This window comes from Sminthopsis crassicaudata, chromosome 1, assembly GCF_048593235.1.
Source record: "Sminthopsis crassicaudata isolate SCR6 chromosome 1, ASM4859323v1, whole genome shotgun sequence".
Taxonomy (NCBI): Eukaryota; Metazoa; Chordata; class Mammalia; order Dasyuromorphia; family Dasyuridae; genus Sminthopsis; species Sminthopsis crassicaudata.
Genome location: NC_133617.1, coordinates 511,605,011 through 511,626,089, shown reverse-complemented (window position 1 = coordinate 511,626,089; position 21,079 = coordinate 511,605,011). Strand labels below are relative to the sequence as shown.

General features: G+C 33.4%; 1 protein-coding gene across 1 annotated transcript in view; it reads right to left on the bottom strand.

Annotated features, from left to right (window-relative positions):
• The window catches only part of DENND4C (DENN domain containing 4C), a 133,361-nt gene that overhangs the window by 97,419 nt on the left and 14,863 nt on the right, over nt 1–21,079 (bottom strand). Inside the window, 1 exon segment of the mRNA XM_074281602.1 lies at nt 14,426–14,740. Coding sequence (XP_074137703.1) covers nt 14,426–14,730 — 305 coding nt within the window. The 5' untranslated portion in view covers nt 14,731–14,740.

Genomic DNA, 21,079 nt, shown 5'->3' with positions numbered 1-21,079 from the left:
GGTAGGCAGGCCTGAATAGCTGGTCAGAGGGAGACTGTAGGGTCCTCTTTGCTGGTACCGTGGGCCTCTGTGGCTTTGCCCATACTCAAATCTGAGTAGCAGGGCTGGCTCACAGTACAGCTCTCTAGAAGGATCTCTTAAAAGAGCTACAAAAAAAGGTGAAGTTTGGGACAGTGCACCCTCCACCCTAGAAACAAAGTAGTCTGGACAGATAGAGGAAAAGTTGGAAAGAGAAAAGAGAGTGGTGCAAAAGGAAATACAAAAAAACTGAGGAGAATGCCATAAAAAGCAAAATTGGTCAAATGGGAATGGAAGTCTAACAGTTCACTGAAGAAAATAATTCACTAAAAATTAGAATTGAGCAAATATTAACCGAGGTACAACAAATCAAAACCAAAAAAATTAAAAAATAGAAAACAGTGTGAGATATCTCGTTAGAAAAGCAAATGACCTCTAAAACAAATCCATGAGAGATAATTTAAAATTATTGGATTACCTGAAAACCATGATCAAAAAAAGTACTTGAACATTACCTTTCAAGAAATTATCAAAAAAACCTGTCCTGACAGTCTAGTTAAAATAGAAATTGAAAGAATCCACCAATTATCTCCTTAAAGAGAAACCAAGATGAAAACTACCAGTAATATTATAGTCAAATTCCATTCCTGAGCTCCCAGGTCAAGGAGAAAATATTTCAAGTGTCCAGAAAGAAACAATTCATGTTCAATGAAACCACAGTCAGGATAAGACAAGATTTAGCAGTTTCTATGTTAAAGGACCAGAGGACTTGAAACATAATATTCTAGACAGCAATGGAGCTAGGAATACAACCAAGAATCACTTATCTAGCAAAACTGATACAATTCTTCAGGGGAAAAGGTGGATTTTCAATGAAAAAATAGAGGACTTTCAAGCATTCATGAAGAATAGACCACAGCTGAATAGAAAGTTTGACTTTCAAATACAGGACTTAGGAGACACATAAGACACATAATCAGTTAAGGGATTTAACAAGTTTATTTGTTTATTCCTACCTGGGAAGATGATACTTATAACTCACAAAAACTTTCTAATTATTATGGCAGTTAGAAAGAGTATGTATAACAAGGCACAAGTGTGAGGTGAATATGAAGAGATAATATCTATTTAAAAAGAGGGGAGAGAAGAATGTACTAGGAGAATAGGAAAGGGAGACATGAAATGATATAAATTATCTGCCAAAAAAAAAGGCAAGAAAAAAGCTTTAAAAAGTTTTTTAAAGGGTTAGAGGAAGCAGGAGAAGAAATGATAAACCTGACTCTCATTAGATTGGCTCAAAAAGGAAACAACAAAAACACTCAGTAATAGTATAGAAATCTATCTTATCCTGTAGAAAAGTAGGAGAAAAAGGGAATATAAGAAGGGGAGAAAATGATAGAAAAGAGAGAATATGAGAAACAGCATAGTTAACAGCAAAACACTTTTGAGGGGGGGGGGGGCAGGTTAAAAGTAAAGAGACAATAAAGTTACCAATAATAATTATGAAAAGAATTTTAAAGCCAGTTTCTGATGAAGGTCTCACTTCTCAAATGTATAGGGAATTAAGTCAAACTTTATTTTTCAAAAAAGAGTCACTCCCCAATTAATAAATGATCAAAAGTTAAGAACTATGCCCAAAGAGCTATAAAATCATGTATATCCTTTGACATAATGATACCATTATGAGACATGAGACCCCAAAGAGATTTAAAAAAAAAAAAAAAGGGAAAAGAACCCATATGTTCAAAAATATTTATATAAGCTCTCTTCCCAGGGCACAGAAATGGAAATCAAAAGAATATCCATCATTTGGGGAATGACTGAATAAACTATGATGTGTGATTATGATGAAATATTATTATTCTATAACATTTGATTAGAAGGATTATCAGAAAAATCTAAAAAGTTCTCCATGAACTCAAAGTGAAATATATTGTTTAAAAGTAATAGCAAAGTTGTGAGATGATCAGTTGTGAATGATTTCACTATTCCCAGCAATACAACGGTCCAAGACTACTCTGAAGGACTTATGAAAAATGTTATCCATACCAGACAAAGAACTGATTTTATCTGAATATAGACTAAAGCATAATTTTTTTTTTCTTGATGGTTTTTTTTTGGGGGGGGAGGGAGAGAGAATCTATGTTTTCTTTTGCAACATGACTTATGGAAATATTCTGATTAGCTTTACATGTACTATCTCGGTGGAGAAGAGAGTAAAAGAGTGAATTTAGAACTCTTTTTTTTTTATTTTTTTTTAAATAATGGTATTTATTTTTCCAAATATATGCAAAGAAAGGTTTTTAACATTTACTTTTGCAAAACTTTATGTTCCAAATTTTTCTCCCTCTCCTCCTCTCTACCCTTTCCCCATAGACTGAAAGCGATCTGTATAGGTTAAACATCTATAATTACTCTAAACAAATTTCCATATTCACCATCCTGTGCAAAAAAAAAAAAAAAAAAAAAAAACCTCAATCCGATCAAAAGGGTAAAGAATATGACAAAGAAAAAAAAAAAGCAAACATGCAATTACAACAATAAAAGCTAAAGGTGATAATCCCATGCTTTGACCCACATTCAGTCTTCATAGTCCTCTTTCTAGATGTGGATGGCACTTTCCAATCAAAAGTCTATTGGAACTGCCTTGAATCGTCTCATTATTGAAAAGAGCCAAGTCTATCATAGCTGATCATCATGTAATCTTCTTGTTACAATATACAATGTTCTTTTGGGTCTGCTCACTTCCTTTAGCATCACTTCATATAAATCTTTCCAGGCTTTCCTGAAATCAAATAGCTCATCATTTCTTATAGAACCAAAATATCCCATTTCCTTCATATATCATAATTTATTCAGCCATTCCAAATAAGGGGCATCCATTCAATTTCCATGGAACTCAAAGTTTTAAAAAGAAATGTTAAAAAAAAATTGTTTTACATGTAACTGAGGAAAATAAAAAAATATTAAAACATAAAAAATGAATGTTTATAATAGTCTGTACATGTAATTGGGATAAAGTTATTAAAAATAAAAATACACAAGATTACAAAAAAATTAATTATACTTAAATATGGTAGTTAATTTTTTTTTAAAGGCTAAGAACCCTTGATTTATCATGACATTAAGATGGAAACTGAGTAGGAAGGAAAAAGCATTCCCTAACCAGGGAATAGCAAAAGAAAAATACATATAGACAAATTACATCTGCATCTACCCATTCCCCACCTCACCCCAGCCACTTCAACTCTTTCAAGCTTATAGGTCAAAAGCATAGCAAAAGAATTCAGGGAAAAAGAAAAATATACCTCTTGTTTTCTCGCAGTGCAATAAAAAAGGAATTACCCTTTTAAAAAGCAAATACTTCTATAAGAAGTCATCTATTATCAAATAAGAGACAGCCAATTAAACAAATACAAGAATAAGCACCTGAAAGAACTAGGAGAGAAGGTGTTAAAGCCAGAAAACTATCTACTTCTAAATTCTGCCATGCTCTCTGGCAATGCTACACACACACACATATACATACAACATATATTAGAGAAAGGGGTTACTATCTCTGACTGAAGATTTCATGTTGCTTTAACAAGTATCAAATCCACTTAACTGACAATATTTATTAGATGTTTATTATGAATCAGACACTGCTGATTTCCTCTGTAAAATTTTACATAGGATCCTAACTGTCCTTTCTCTAAGGATACTTACCCCTTATAATCTCTGCCTCGTCATTCTACTGATCCTTTTTCCAAAGTTAAATCTCTTAGTTGCCAAATCCAATAGTGTTTTCTCAATCCTCCTTCTTCTTGAGTTCTCTGTTGATCATCCTCTTTTCCTTACTGCTTTTTTCTAAATTTTTCTGGTTCTCCTCCTATTCATCTGACCCTTACTTTTCTGTCTCCTTTGATGGATTTTTATCAGGGCCAAGCACTTTAATCCTTCAGGATCCTATGCTGAGCTCTCTTCCAGTTCTAAATAACTTCAATGGGTGATCTCATCAGCTCCCAAGGATTAATTACCATCTCTGTAATGATGATTTCAAATCTACCTGTTGTTCTACAGCTTCATGGACCATAGCATGCCAGGCCTTTCAAATCCCCACTATTTCCCAAAATTTGTCCAAGTTCATGTAACTTAATACTTTCTATCTCATCTTCTGCCATTCCTTTTTCTTTTTGCCTTTCATCTTCCCCATTGTCACCACAGTCCTTTCCAATGAGTCTTGTCTTCTCATTATGTATATTTAATATTCAGAATTTGACCTTCCAGTGAAAAACATGATTTCTTTAAGCACTAACTGATGTGACCTTCTTGTGACCTCACTATTTTCCAAGGGATTCTCAAAAATCTTCTCTAACTGTATAAATATGTACACATATATTGTATTTAAGATATACTTTAACATGTTTAACATGTATGAGACTGCCTGCCATCTAGGGGCGGGGGTGGAGAGAAGGAAGGGAAAAGTTGAAACAGAAGTGATTGCAAGGGTCAATGTTGAAAAATCACCCATGCATATGTTCTGTCAATAAAAAGCTATTTAAAAAAAAAAAAAAAAAAAAAAAAAGGTCTTCTCTTGCACCACAATTTGAAAACATCAATTCTGTGATGCTCAACTTTCCTTACGGTTCAATTTTTACTACATTGCTACTGGAAAAACTAAGTTTTGCCTATATAGACCTTTGCTGGCAAGAGGATAACTGCTTTTTAGTATGCCATCCAGATGTGCCATAGCTTTTCTTTCAAGAAATATCTTTGAATTTCAGAGCTACAGTTGCCATCTGCAACTCATCTTTGAACTCAAGAATATAAAATCTGAGGCTGTTTCCATTTCTTCTCTATTTGCTAAGCGATGGAGTTGGTTGCCAAAGTCTTAGACCAGCTTTTACACTTTCTGCTTTCACCTTCACCAAGAAGCTTATTTGCTCTTCACCTTCTGTCACAAGAGCTACGTCATCAGCATTATCTGAGATTGTTGATATTTCTCCCAGCAACCTTAATTCAGGCTTTTAATTCATTAGCCTGGCATTTCACATGATGTACTTTACATACAAGTTAAATAAATAAGGTGACAACATACAACCCTGTGGTATTTTTTCCCAATCCTCAACCTATTATTTGTTCCATGTTTGGTTCTAACTATTGCTTGTTGGCTCACATGTAATTTCCTTAGAAGATAAGAAAGATGATATTGCACTCCCATTTTTTTGAAGACTTACCACATTTTGTTGTGATTCAAATTCCTATTCTGCCCTGATACCTTTTTGATGATTCCTATCTCTTATTCCAAATGTCTTTTAGACATTCAAATTAAATCTTCACTATGTCCCAAACTAAACTCATCTTTTCCCCAAATTATCCTCCCTTCCAAATTTCCCTATTATTATAGAGGATGATACCATTCTCCCAGTTCCCCTACGAACCTATACATCATCTTTGACTCCTTTTCACACAAATAAAGATAGAGCTAAATAAATGGATAAATATTAATAGTTCATGGATAGACTGAGCCAATACAATAAAAATAACAATTCTATCTAAACTAATTTACCTATTCAGTATTATACAAATCAAATTACTGTATTATACAGCTAAAATATAACAAAATTCATCTAGAAGAACAAAAGGTCAATATTTTCAAGGGAAATCAATGGGGAAAAAAAAAAAAAAAAGAAGGTAGTCTAGTAGTGCCAGACTTCTAACTATAATAAAAAGTGGTAATTGTTGCCAAAGTTTATTGATTTCACCTTTGTAATGGCTCTTCAGTACATTGGCTTCGCTCCTCTTAAACTGCCATTATTCTGGTTTTGGTTCTATTGTTGTTTTTCTTTCTTTCTCAGAGAATCCTACAACATCAGGGAAGTGAAATTATGACATCCAAGTGACTTGAATTTAACTCAGGGAGGCCTGGGCTGCACCTGGAGTCCCCAGACTCATTTTCTCCTCTAAAGACATCTGAGTCCAATGGCAAGACATAGATCAGGGTGGAGGTGGCTCCAATGTAGTGGGAGACCTTTGGCCTTTTTAAACTAAGGTCTTAAGGTGGCTCAGTTTGACTGAGGCAGCACCAAATCACTGACTAAAACTAGTTAACAAGTAAGGCAGAGAATGGCCTCTTTTACCTAATCAAAAAAAAAAATTTTTTTTTTCTCATCAGAAAAGGGAAGACACTCTGTTTCTGCCCAAAACAGAAACAATGGCTATTTAAATTGACTCTGAGTCAATCTACGTATGACCAAGTTGGCTTGGCCTGCAATTTATAGTTGTTCTATCAATAAGAACCATAGTGTGATCTTGGTACTAGTCTGTATCTTTCCAGGTTTTAGCAATCAAAATTTACATTTCTTTGGGCAAAGAATCCACAGGTAAGGTTATGGTATACTCATGATTATTATTGCAATTGCCTGCTGCAGATGGCTCTACCTACCTCAGGTCTTTCTACTCTAAATCCATCTTCCTGTCAGCCACCAAAAGGATTTTCCTAAAACTTAAGTCCTACCATACCACTCTTGCCTCACCCCAACTCAATGAATTTCTAAGGTTCCCTATGACCTCCATGATCAAACACCAAATCTTCCGATTGTGATTCAAAGCCCTTCAAAATCTAGTCTCCTCCTACCATTACAGTCTTATTACCTGCCAAATACTCTTCAACCCAATGACACTGGAGTCCTTGCTTTTCCACCATTAAGACACTTTTTATCTACTGGTATATGTTTTCATGACTGACTGAATACTCTTCTTCCTCAACTCGGCCTACTGTAGTCTTCCCAACTTTCTTCATAAACTAACTAAAATAACATCTTCTACAGGAAGTTTACTGAAATGCTTACACTCTAATGTTTACACTCTTCAAATTATTTCCTATTTATCCTGAATATACCTTGTTTGTACCTAGTTGTTTCCTTGTTGTCTCTACCATTAGACTGTAAACTTCATGAGCACAAAGACTGTTTTTGACTTCTTTATGTATTCCCCCTCTTCCCCTAGTCCTTAGCATAGTGTCTGGCACATGGAAGTGACTTAATAAATGTTTATTGACTGAATGACTCAGCCCTTCCAGCTCCTTATTCTGGTGAGTTCTTTCCAAAACTTCCATTTTAAAGAAAGTACTCAGGGCAGCAATATTCACTTTGTCATTCCTCTCAGGGTTTCCCTACAGAATCTTCTCATGACTCTTGGGACTCTTCTCTACTTTTCCCCTCCATTTCACCTACCTCCAACCCACTCCACCCCCTTTCCTTTTCATCTTCCCCTATCCATAGTCTTCATCCATTAAAATGTAAAATCCTTCCTATTTGCACAAATATGTTTATAGCAGCTCTCTTTGTGGTAGCAAAGAACTGGAAACTGAGAAGATGCCATAAATTGAGGGACAGTCAAAGTTTTGGCATACAAATGCAATGGAATACAATATTAACAATAATTGAGTATAATGGTTTCAGAAAAACCTGGTAAAACAATGAGATGGTGGAGGCCACTTCCAATGACCTTGTGATGAAGAGCACCATCTAAACCCAGAGAGAGGACTCTGGGAACTGAATGTGGATCACAACATAATATTCTCACCCTTTTTGTTGTTCACTTGCATTTTGTTTTCTTACTCATTTTCTTTCATTTTTGATCTGATTTTTCTTGTACAGCAAGAGAATTGTAAAAAATATGTTTACACATGTTGGATATAACATATTTTAACATATATAACATATATCAGATTGCTTTTCTTCTGGGAGAGGGGATAGAAGGAGGGAAAAATCTGAAACACAAGGCTATGCAAGGGTCAATGTTGAAAAATTATCCATGTATGTTTTGAAAATAAAAAGCTTTAATTTAAAAAACAAAAACAAAAAACAAAACAAACAAACAAACAAACAAAAAAAAAAAACAGAAAAACCTGCTAAGACAATATGAACTGCATCAATGAGGAGAACATTGTGCATAGTAACAGCAGCACTGTATGATGATCAACTGAAACACTTGGTTACTCTGAGCAAGACAATGATTCAGGCCAGTTTCAAAGGACCATAAAGAAAAATGCTGTCCTCTTACAGAGAGAATAGATGAACTCTAAATGCAGATTCAAGTATTTTTTTTTACTTTATTTTTCTTGGGTTTGGGGGATTGGGTTTTATTTTGTAACATGGTTAATATGAAAATGTGTTTTGCTTGACTTCACATGTGTAATCAATATCAAACTGCTTGCCTTCTCAAGGAGGAAAGAGAGAGGAAGAGAATTTGTAACTCAAAATTTTTTAGTGTTAAATTTTTTTTATATATGTAATTGTAAACATTTAACAGAATAAATAAAAATCTATTCAAAGTTAAAAAAAAAAAAAAGAACGTAAGGTGCTTTTAGAACAAGGATTGTCTTTTTGTATTTTGACATATACATACAAACAAGATATATGCAGAATAAATAGGAAATAATTTGAAGAGAGTAAACATTATAACTAAGAAATTCTGATAAGATTTCCAGAAGATGTTATTTTAGTAAGGATGTGAAGGAACCTGAGGAAAACAGTAGGCTAAATTGAGGAAGGAGAGTATTTAGCTTACCATACATAGTGCTTAGCCTATAATAAGCTTAATAAATGCTAATTTCATTAAATATGATCAATTGACTTTAAGTAAGAGTAAATCTTTAATGACCTAGAAACAAAAAAACCTTTTTTTAAAGGTTTTTTTTTTTTTAATTAACAAGGTTTTTTTTGATTCTTTTCTCCTTCCTATTCTAACAAATATATAGTCAAGCAAAATAAATTTCCGCATTGGCCATATTCAAAAATTTATGTCTCATTCAGCATCCAGAATCCATCCCTTTTTGTCAGGAGGAAAATGAAGAATGACCTCATCACTGGAAAGGCCCTTTTTTTCCCCCTTCAATATTCTATTACTGTTATCATGCAGCTGTAAGTCAGGGTACACAACCACCTTCAAAAATGTGGAAATGAGGATCATAATAGAAGGCAATGGAACCAAAGATCAATTCCAAAACATTATAGAAATAGAAGATGTCATTAAGGAAAATGTCTTAATTAGAAGAGAAAATCAACCAATCACATGGAGAGGGAATGACACTGACAATGTCATTTTTGCTTCCATTTTTGCAATGTGAGGAAAATATGATAAAGACCTCCAATATACCATATACAACTCTCTTAAGTAACAACATGAACAAAATTCAGAGATAATATTCACATAGGATAGATAGGTATGAATGAGCTATAGTCTAGAGGGAACATCTAAATCTTTGAGATTAAAGCTTCCAAGATTCATATGCATTTGTATGTACTTTTAAGTTGCTCATGTTGTTTCTCCTAAAAAATATGAACTTCATGATGCTTAATTTCTGTTTCTATATTCCCAGCACAGGGACTAGACCCACACAAAATGATTAATAAATGGGTGTTTGATTTTAAAAAAGATCATTTCCATTTTATCAAATTAAATAGTATTTATGTGTTCAAAATCAATGCAGCCAAAACAAGAAGGGAAATTGTAAAATGAGGTAAAATGTTAGTACCACATTCTCCAATGATTAAGTGCAGTGTTTCTGTTTGATTTTCTGGACGTCTCTAGACCAGCCTTCCTTTCAGTAGAATAATCATCAGGAGAATAGCCAGATGTTAAAGTCCAAATTCTTTATTGTCTCCTTGCCTGGGGCTGGGCAGCTTTTTGGAGAACCTTTCAGACTTGCCTTGGTGTCTATGGGGGAAGTGAAGGAGGCCAGCTACTACGGTGGTATAAGATGAAGTGAAAGTGAATCTGTCTCTGAGTCCTTGCTGGCTGTTATATACTCTATTATAATTACATTATCATATATGTGAATCTTGTAGAATTATATTAAGTACTAAGTACATGTACTGAACTAGAGAACTATTAATCACCATGCTAAACTAGATAACCATTGTCTTTATCAATTCCACTGAGTTGTAAGAATCCTTGTTTTAAGTACAGTGTTTAGTTTAAGTACAGTGTTCTAGCCCATAACATGAAAGTATATGCAGTAAACTGACATCAATATATACAACTCAGAACCATTTTTTCAATAACCAATTAAAAGATATGAACACTTTTTAACAGAAATATAGACTAACAATAACTACATGAAAAATGCTCTCAATCATTATTGAGAAAAGTAAATTGAAACAACTTTGAGGTTTTTATCTCATACTCAAACAGGCGAGAATGTCATAAAAGTCAATTTCAGAGGGAGTAGTGAAATAAGGTCAACACTGATCCATTCAATGCTGACAGAGCTGTGAATTGTTGATCTGATCATTGTGAAAATAATTTGAAATTACACAAAGTCACTAAACTGTTCAATACCTTTGAGCCACTGAAGAATATATTCCCTCCAAAAGAATCGAAGATGGAAGGAAAGGAATGGATACCATTATATGCTAACAGCACTTTTTATGTTACCTAAAGATGGGAAACAAAATGGATGCCTATTCACTGGGTAAAAAGCTGAACAAATGTGGCCTATGAATATTATAGTAACATAATAAATGATGACCATAAAAAAATTCATGAGACATATGGAAACTTAGATGAAATAACCAAAAAAAATAATAATCAAAAGAAACACAGATATGACAATGAATATAAAAACACCAAAACCATAACATCCAAGCTCAGATTAACTTCAATGAAATAAGTGTTTATCAATTAGTTTTGCTCAACAAAAGTTATCAATAAAACTTATTTTAAAATCACATTTTAAAAAAAAAGTTTCCCAAAATATGTATTACTACAACATAGAGGGCTGGAACTATGGAGAAGTATACTTGAAACAAGGTGTTAACTCAGTGGAATTGGTGAGATAATGGTTCTCTAGTTCACATATATATAGATGATATGATATAATCACTTTAGTTTGATATAATGATAGGGGGCAGCTAGGTGGCGAAGTGGATAGAGCTCCAGCCCTGAATTCAGGAGGACCTGAGTTCAAATCTGATCTCAGACACTTAACACTTCCTAGGTGTGTGACCCTGGGCAAGTCACTTAACCCCAGCCTCAGGAAAAAAAAAAAGAAAGAAAAGATATAATGATATAATCACTCTAAGATTGGCTTATACTCAGCATACTGTAATGATGTAATCGTAATAAGATATAATCATATAGGATAAAGTCAGACTCAGACAGAGACTGATTAAGACTACCAAATTGGCAGACTGCTGGAGGAGACTGGATCAGACTAAGACTTGGGTCTGACTATGATAGAAAGCTAGCCTGAACATTACATTACAATGTATTAGTTTTCATGATTAGAAGAATTGATTTAAATGGAATGAAAAAATCATAGGGAAAAAATACTTGCTATTATTTGAAAAAAAAATAAGATAAAATAACACCAAAGAGATATATTACAGAATTGCAAAGGGTCAAGTATTATCCCAATTAAAAAAAAAAGGTCAATGAGCCCAATTCTGATTCCTTGAGAAGATTCTCCAACATTATTAAAGAAAAGGATTTATATACTGTCAAAAAAAAATTTATAATTATAAAATTAATTTAAAAAAAGAAACAAACACACACATCACATATAAACACAACTATAAAAAAAAAAAGAAAAGGATTAGTGAACATTTAAAAGTAATAAAGTGAAAAGGATCAGCAAACATTTTTAAAAAAAATAAAAACTGAAGGAGCCAGTATAGCCAGTTTAAAGATCTTTTTTTTTTAAACTTTATTCTTGGTCAATTCTCTGTCTCATGTAGAAATAATGTGAAAAATACAAGGACTAGACAAAATTCCAACTCGCCTAATGCGAATAGCTGAACTCTGTAATATTCTTCTTTAAAGATGTAATTTTCTCTGAGAGCAGGTTTCTTGGGGGGCTTCTGGATTCAGCCTTCATTTCAGTTCTGAGTAGTCACCCTGAATGCAGCCAGGAGTTAAAGTCCAGATCCTTTATTGTCTTCTTCAAAACAGCCTGGTTAGCTTTCTTAGAGGCCTCTCTCCTTGGTTCCGAGAGATCTTGCCATTAGTCCTTTGTCTCTGCCAGCTTCAGCCTCTTGTCCCCCCAGTATCTCCAACCCAGCACAAAGGTGGAAGTTGGAATGAATCTGACTCTGCCTCCAAGAGTGGGCTTGTGGGAGCTCCTCCTTATATATGCTCTTTTAAAGGTGTACTAAGTACATAATCATTGTCTCTATCAATTCCAGTGATTTAGCACCAAGTTTCAAGTTTCAAGGCCCATAACAGAACTCTAAGAGTAATCAGTAATAACTACCTAAAAGGATATATCTAATAGAATGCCCCAGATCTGTCCTTGATACTATGCTGTTTCAACATTTATAAATGACATGAATAAAAGCATTGATGATATGTTTATCCATTTAGCAGATATCACAAATGTGAGAATAGCTAATAAACTAGGTGATAGGATCTAAAAAGATCTTGCCAAACTCTAATGTTGGGCCCCATCTAATAAGATGAAATTTAATAAAGATAAATGAGAAGTCAAAAGCTTAGATAAATATAACCAATCTCAGGAGTATAAGACAGAATAGATACAGCTAAACAAAGTCTATCTAAAAAAGAACAAGAGGGATTACATAGTGGGTTATAAGCTCAATGTGGCTGGCTGTAATATGGCAGTCAAAGAGAAGTTAACATTTTAGACTATCTTAAAAAGAATGTAGTGAACAGCACAAGAGAAACAATAGTTCTGTTTCACTCTGGCCTGATCAGACCATTTGTATAGTGTTTGTTCACTTCTGTATCTTGCATTTTGGAAAGGACACTGACAAGCCACATTTCCACAGAATACTGCAGACAATTAAGAACCTGGAACTATGCTATATGAAAAGTGATAAGGAATCAAAAACTTGGAAGTATAACATAACATGACAGATAACTTTTTCTGAAAGGCTATTTCACGCAAAAGAGGATCAGAGTTCTTCTGCATGGACTTTGTGGGCATAAGTCATAACAATGTTTTAGAAAGACATTTACTGAAGCCTAATGCAAAAGAGAAGAAATTTCTTAAGAATAAGAGCTATCCACAATTCTGATGGACATGGCCCTCTTCAACAATGAGATGAACCAAATCAGTTTCAATAGATTAGTAATGAACTGAACTAGCTACACCCAGTGAAAGAACTCTGAGAGATGACTATGAACCACTACATGGAATTCCCAATCCCTCTATTTTTGTCCGCCTGCATTTTGGATTTCTTTCATGGGCTAACTGTACACTATTTCAAAGTCTGATTCTTTTTGCACAGTAAAACTGTTTGGACATGTGTACATATATTGTATTTAATTTATACTTTATACAATTTATACAATATATATTTAACATGTATCGGTAAACCTGCCATGGGGGAAGGGGAAGGAGGGGAAAAATTAGAACAAAAGGTTTGGCAATTGTCGATGTTGTAAAATTACCCATGTATATATCTGGTAAATAAAAACTATTTTAAAAAAAATGAATGAATGAATGAATGAATAAGAGCTATCCAAAAGTGAAATGTGTTGCCTATGAAAGTAGTAGGTTTTCCTTTCATTGGGCTCTTCAAATAGAGGCTGGATCCTCAATAGATTTGTTGCAAAGAGGATTCTTAGACTAGATTAGATGATTACTGAATTCCTTTTTTTTCCCCTGAGGCTGGGGTTAAGTGACTTGCCCAGGGTCACACAGCTAGGAAGTGTTAAGTGTCTGAGACTAGATTTGAACTCGGGTCCTCCTGAAATCAAGGCTAGTGCTCTATCCACTGTGCCACCTAGCTGCCCCCTTGAATTCCTTTTTAATTCTTAATCCCAAGCACTAAACTGCACACAAAAATTACATGTTTCAAAAAGTTACTTATGATAAGTGAAATCAGGGCTTTCATTATGTCTTATTTACTTACGTGAGTACATGCTATATTCCAGTAAAACGCATAAGGCTATATAAGTGCCATAAGGCTATAATGGCTTCATTTTTGTCTCTGTCCTAATGCCCAGGATAGGACCTTACATATAACAATTGCCATATAGATCAACGAATTGAAATCAACTTAAGCATTCCCTTTATGATATATTAGTTATCGCAGGTTGTGGTTTCTTCACATTCAACTAATACTAGTTATCTTTTATGCCCAGAAAATCTGTTAACTACAACCACAAAAGGAATTATACTTCACTAACATTATTCCTCACAAAGTCAAACAATAGTATAGTGACTAAAAAAAATTTTTTTTAAATACAATAAGATTTATAAAGAAATGTAGTGTTTTATTCATTTGGTTCTACCTGTAATTCTAATAAATAAAATGGCAAAAAGTATTTAATCATTTTGTCTATTACTTAAGAAAACTGAAAATTCATCCTTTTAGACTTCCACTGAAGCATGCAGAAATATTATAAAAATCACCTAAGTTTATATTTACTAGATAAATAATGAATAACTCACCCAATGTCTGTGAGAGGTGGTTTGTCTCTTCCCCTCTTGTAGCACAGGAAAAGCTCTGGACTTTTCAAGCTTCCATAGTTCAAATTTGCTTGGAGAGCAGATGGAGTAGCTTCAACACAGGTAAAACCTTCAGGGACTGTTTCCCCTGCTGACTTGATAATAACAGCAATATCTGTAATTGGAGCTTTTGGTCCAGTTGATTTTGTGTCTAAACGATTTATTTCTTGATCCAAAAGGGTAGATGTATCAGTGAGGCCTGCGACTACAAAGTAGTCAATCACTCTTGGACCTTTGTCTTCTAGCATGACTGCTATTCTATAGCCCAGAAGAAAAAGAAAAGCAGTTTGGTTAAATCTAAGATTTATCTTTGTTGGATATTTTTTTTAATTAAACTTAAAATAAGACAATGACTACAAAACAGATTTTTCACAGCTCAAATTGAAAGCTATTATCACAGAAAAAGGATTTAATAGCAGGAGCCAAACCAGGTTTTTGTTTGTTTGATTTTTAGACAATGGATAAAAACAAGAGATAAAGGTTCAGAATAACTTCTGTGACAACTGTATAGCAACTAGCATGCATAAGTATATTGGAACATAAGCACACAAACTATAAAACAGAATAATCCCAAAACAACCTGCTAGCAAAAAAGGATCTGGGAAGATAATATAATATATAGGAGGTATTCCAACAACACCCTCTCAACATTCTCTCCAAAATTAAAATAATGAACCAAATCAAATTCTGTGGCAAACAAAAACCAGGGTAAGATTTTTGCAGCCCAAATGACTTAGGAAGTCAGCAAAAAAAGTCTGTGACACTAGAGTCAGAGGCAACCTGGAATCCACATGGCAGTCAAAGACAGAAAGATATTACAGGGGCACCCTCATACCAGGTACCGGATCACTGCTGTTCAGCAACTTCAATGTCCACAGCCAAGACCAGACCACAGTTCCAGGACAAAAAAAAAGTACCTATAGTTGAAAGGGAGCAGGGCCCTGGTCATAGTTCCTAGATGGAAAGAAGTGCCAGCAGGTACAGTAGAGCAGGGTCTTAACCTCAATAAAGATCAGAGGACAGATCAAGACAATAGCGATCGATCACACCTCTATTTTCTAGAGCACACTAGAAGCATTGAAGACTTACAGACCCCCCAGAACTAGCTGTGAACATAGCAGAACAAAAAAAGCCCCTGTTCTTTCAAGGTAAAGAGAAGCCAACTTTAACATAGAATTCAAAGTCAAGAAATCAGCTGGGAAAATGAGCAAACCACATCATAAGAACCCGACTATGGTGGTAGGGAAGATCAAGACACAAACTCAGAAGACAATAGAGAAAAAAATCACCAAGTAACACCTCAAAGAAAAAAATGCAGACTACACACAAGTCAAAGAATTCCAAGAAGAATTAAAGGAAAAGCAAAAACATGAATCTTAAATGACAAAAGGAAAAAAATGGGAAGAAATGAGTGATATGAGAAAATTATGACAAGAATTAACACTTTAGTAAAAGGAGGCATCACAAAAAAAAAATAATACAACTTTCAAAAAAAAATAGAATTGGACAAATCATAAAATTTTACTTAAGAAAATAACTCCTTAAAATGCATAACTCGACAAATATGAAAAGAGGAACAAAACCTCATTGAATAATTTCTTAAAAATTAGAATTGGACAAGTGGAAGCTAATGCTTCCACTAAAGCATTAAAAAAGCAATTAAAGTCAAAAGAAGAAAAAAAAAAAGAAGAAAATGTAAATCTCAACAAAAAAATAACTGACCTAAAAAAACAGATCAAAAAGAGATCATTTAAGAATTATCGAACTGAAAGAAATAATAATAAAAAAAAAAAAGAATCTTGACATCACTTCTCAGGAAACTCTAAAGGAAAATTTCCCTAATATCTTAGAATAAGAATAAAATACAAACTAAAAGAACTTATCAGCCTTTGAAAAAGATCTCAAGGGCAGCTAGGTGGCACAGTGGGTAGAGCACCAGCCCTGAAGTTAGGAGGCCCAGAGTTCAAATCTGCCCTCAGACACTTAATGCTTCCTAGCTGTGTGACCCTGGGCAAGTCACTTAACCCCAATTGGCTCAGTCAAAAAAAAAAAAAAAAGAAAAAGAAAAAGCTCTCAAAACTGCTATCTGTATTCAGAGACAGAACAGTGAAAACTGAATTTGGATCAAGACATAGTATTTTTACCTTTTTGTGATTCTTATTTTTTCCCTTTTGATGTGATCTTTCTTGAGCAGCATGACAAATATGAAAATATGCTTAGAAGAATTGTATATGTTTAACTTATATTGGATTTTTTGCTGTCTTGGGGTGGGAAAGGAGGGAGAAAAATTCAGAAGAAAAGATTTTACAGAAGTGAATGTTGAAAACAATCTCTGCATATATTTAGAAAAATAAAATGTTATTGAAAAAAGAAAGATCCCAAAAGAAAAACTCCTAGGAATATTATAGCCAAATTTTAGAGCTTCTAGATCTAAGAAAAAAATAACTACAAAGAGCCAGAAAAGAATCATTTTAATACCATGGAGTCAACATTCAGAAGCACACAAAATTTAGCAGCTACCATTTTAAAGAAGCAGAGAGCTTGATATATTCTATCAAGAAGACAAAGGAGCTAGAATTACAACCCAGAATAACCAACCCAGCAAAACTGAGTATACTACTTCAGGGGCTATACTGGGCATTTAAGGAAATAAAGTACTTTCAGACCTGATGAAAAGACCAGAGCTGAATAGAAAATCTGATTTAAAAAAAAAAAAAAAAAAAGGCAAGAGAAGCATAAAAAGATCCCATAGGAAAGAGAAATTATAAGGGACTTAATAAGATTAAACTATTTACATTGCTATATGGGAAGATAATATGCGTAATTTCTAAGAAATTTAACACTATTAAAGTAGTTAAAATGAGTCCACATAGAGACATTGGTGTGAGTCATTATGTTGGAATGACCTCAAAAAAATGGGGGGAAGGGGATAGAAAGAACATTACACTAGAAGAGGGAAGGAAGAGGGAAAATGGGAAAAATTATTTCACATAAAAGAGGCACACAAGGCCTCTTTATACTCTTTATACTGGAAAGGAAAATGGAAAGTGGGAGGTGAGCAACTCTTGAACCCTCTTCTCATCTGTACTGATTCAAAGATGGAAGAATATACTCTCAGTAAGGTAGAGAAATTTATCTCACTCATAGGGCAATAGGGAAAAGGGCAATAGGGACAGATGATTATGGGAAGTCAGAAGCATAACAGATTTTTAAGGAAAGCAACATTGGAAAAAAGTAAAAACATAAAAATAGAAGGAAATACTGTTACCAATCATAACTATGAATGTGAAAGGGATGAATCCACTCATAAAATGGAGTGATAGCAGAATGAATTAGAAACCAAAATCCAACAAAATGCTTATAAAAAAATGTAATTGTAATAAGAGAAACTGGAGCACAATCTATTATTGCTTTAAGTGAAACAAACAAAAAAAAATCAAGGGTAGTAATCTCAAACAAGTAAAAACAAAAAAACTGAATTAATTAAGAGAAAAAGGAAAACTACATTTTGCTAAAAGGTATCTTAGATAATAAAGTAAAATCAATACTAAACATAATGGCACTGCATTCAAATTCTTAAGAAATTATTAAATGAGTTACAGGAAGAAACATTAAAACTATACTGAAGAGAGTGGGGTAGGGACTTCAACTTTTCCTTTTCAGAGCTAGATAAATCTAAACTGAAGAAAATTAAGGAGATGAATAGAATTTTAGAAAATTAGATAATAGACTCTGGAGAAGCAACATTTAGGGGAAAATTTTTATTTCTAAAAGCAAATATCAATAACAAAAGAGAAAAGAGCAGATCAATGAATTGGGCATCCTACTATAAAACAACAAGAAAAAGAACAAATTAAAATCTCTCAAATACCAAAACAGAAATTCTGAAAAATCAAAGGACAGCTTAAAATTTTTTAAAAATTAAACTAATAATATTTAAAACTACAAGCTGGTTTAATGAAAAAATAAAACAAAAGAAACCACTGGTAAATATAATTTTTTTTAAAGTATAAAGAAAAGTAAATTACCAATATCAAAAGTGTAAAGGGTAACCGCATTACCAATGAAGCAATTATTGCAAGTTATTGTATCCAATTATATGCAATTAAACTGACAAATAAAATGAATGACTATTTACAAAAATATAAAATGTTCAGATCAAGAGGCAACAGACTATTTAAATAAATAACTCAATCTTAGAAAAAGAAATCAAGCCAAAAATTAGTTCCTTAAAGATAAAAAAAAAAAAAAAAGATAAGATTTAAAAGTGAATTATATTTAAAGGATAATTAGTTTTTTTTTTTGGAGGAAAATTAATTCTAATATCACTAATTTATGTGGTACTATCTACTTGAAAAAATAAGACAAAAAAAAAAATACTACCAAGTTTCCTTTCTATGCATATAGTTTTTATACATAAATCAGGGAGGACAAAAAATAGAGAAGTAAAATTACAGACCAATTTACCTAAGGATATTAACACAAAATGACCAACTATAAAAACTTAGCTACTCTAAATAATACAATAATCCATGACAATTCCAAAGGTTTCTTGATGAAAGATGCTATCCACCTCTAGAGATAACAGATGAATTTTACAACAGATGAATTCTCTAAGTGCAGACTGAAGCATACACTTTTCACTTTATTTTTCCTTATTTCTTTTTCTTTTTCTTTTTTTGTAACACAGCTAATAGGGAAATGTTTTACATGACTTCCTGTGTATCATATTGCTTGCCTTCTCAATGAGTAGAGAAACAGATTAAGGGGATAAGAGAACTGAGAACTCATTATTTAAAAAATTAAGTATTCTAAGTAAAATCTGTAGTGAAATACCTAAAGAAAATGTAATCAACTTGCCATCTGGGGGAGGGGGTGGAGGGAAGATAGGGAGAAAAAAAATTTGGAACACAAGATTTGTAAAGGTGAATGTTGAAAACTATGGATATATATATATATATATATATATATATATATATATATATATATATATATATATATATATATATATATATATATATCAAAAATTAAGGTTTAAAAAAAAAAAAAAAAGAATTTGTAATCAAACCAAGCTATCAAAAAAGTAATTCTTTGAAGAGAATGGAACACAGCATAGCATTCTCACTCTGCTATTTTTTGCTTACATTGTTTCTTTTTTCTCAGTTTTTCTTTTTCTTCCTTCTAGATCTGATTTTCTTGCGCAACTGGATACGTATGTGAATATGTATACACATATTTGATCTGGCATGTATTTTGGCATATTTGGCATATATTGGACTGCCTGACAGGTAGGGGAGGGGATGGGGAAAGAAAGGTAAAATTTGCAGCATCTCCAAGATGAAAATTCATGTTTAAACAAACTGATCAAATGAAAATAATGAAATATGATTTCCACATATTTTTCTATTGTGAACATTTTCACACACACAGACAATTTATGAATGCCATCAAACTTCCTTAAATTCTATAGAATAAAAAAGCAATTTGGGACCTAGAGACAGACCAACAGCAACTAAAGCTAAGTTATTTAATAGGCTCTGTGAAGTATTCATTCAAATTTCCTTTAGAGAAAAACTGTTTACTGATTCTACCAACATTTCTTTCAACTTTAAAATCTAAGTCCTCTAAATCATATGAAGTGTGAAAAATACAATCGCCTTGCTCTCTACTTTCCCTCCCTAACGATCTTGTTGTCTGTCAGTCTGTCTGTCTGTCTGTGTCTCTCTCTCACACACTCACACACACACACACACACACACACGCCTGTGCACTTTTAAATCTCAAGAGGAAGCTTGATAGGGCCCTACATTCACTGCCTTCCCCCAAATATTGAACCTACCTTTTCATTTTTTTCCACACACACACACACACACACACACACACACACACACACACACACACACACACACACGCTTGTGCACTTTTAAATCTCAAGAGGAAGCTTGATAGGGCCCTACATTCACTGCCTTCCCCCAAATATTGAACCTACCTTTTCATTTTTTTCCTTTTATTCTGTTATCAAACCTCTGCTAGCCTCAATTTTTCTCCCTGACCCATCCTGATCCCAAGTCTCACTATTTTCATAATTTTTTCTCCCACAAAGACCTTATTCACCCCCGTTCTCTGTAGTCTCCCTGACCACTGTTCCTATTTTGCTAATCCTCAACTCTCTGTAGTGATTGGAAAAAATATGAGCTGATCAAGCTCATTAAAAATCCTCCAGAAGTATAGAAATCCTTTTACTCATCTCTTCACTATTATTTTATTCTCTACAACAGCTTTTCTTCTTAAACCCTACAAAATTTCACTCTCTTCCTCCTTCAGTCAATGCTTTTCTTCTTATATCATCTCGCTATCTATTGAAATCTTGGATTCCTCATCTGGAGCTACTCTGAGTTCAGAGAAACCAGCTTTGGCCTTATCATCCATTTCTAAACCATGCCCTAATGCAATTTCTCTCTACCCTTTTCCCCTCTCTTATATGTGTAATCTTCTTCCATCTGAATAAAAATTTCTTGAGGACAGAACTACCTGGCTTGTTTATATTTATATGTACAGAACTTAACACTGTGTTTGACATATAGTAATTAACATTTT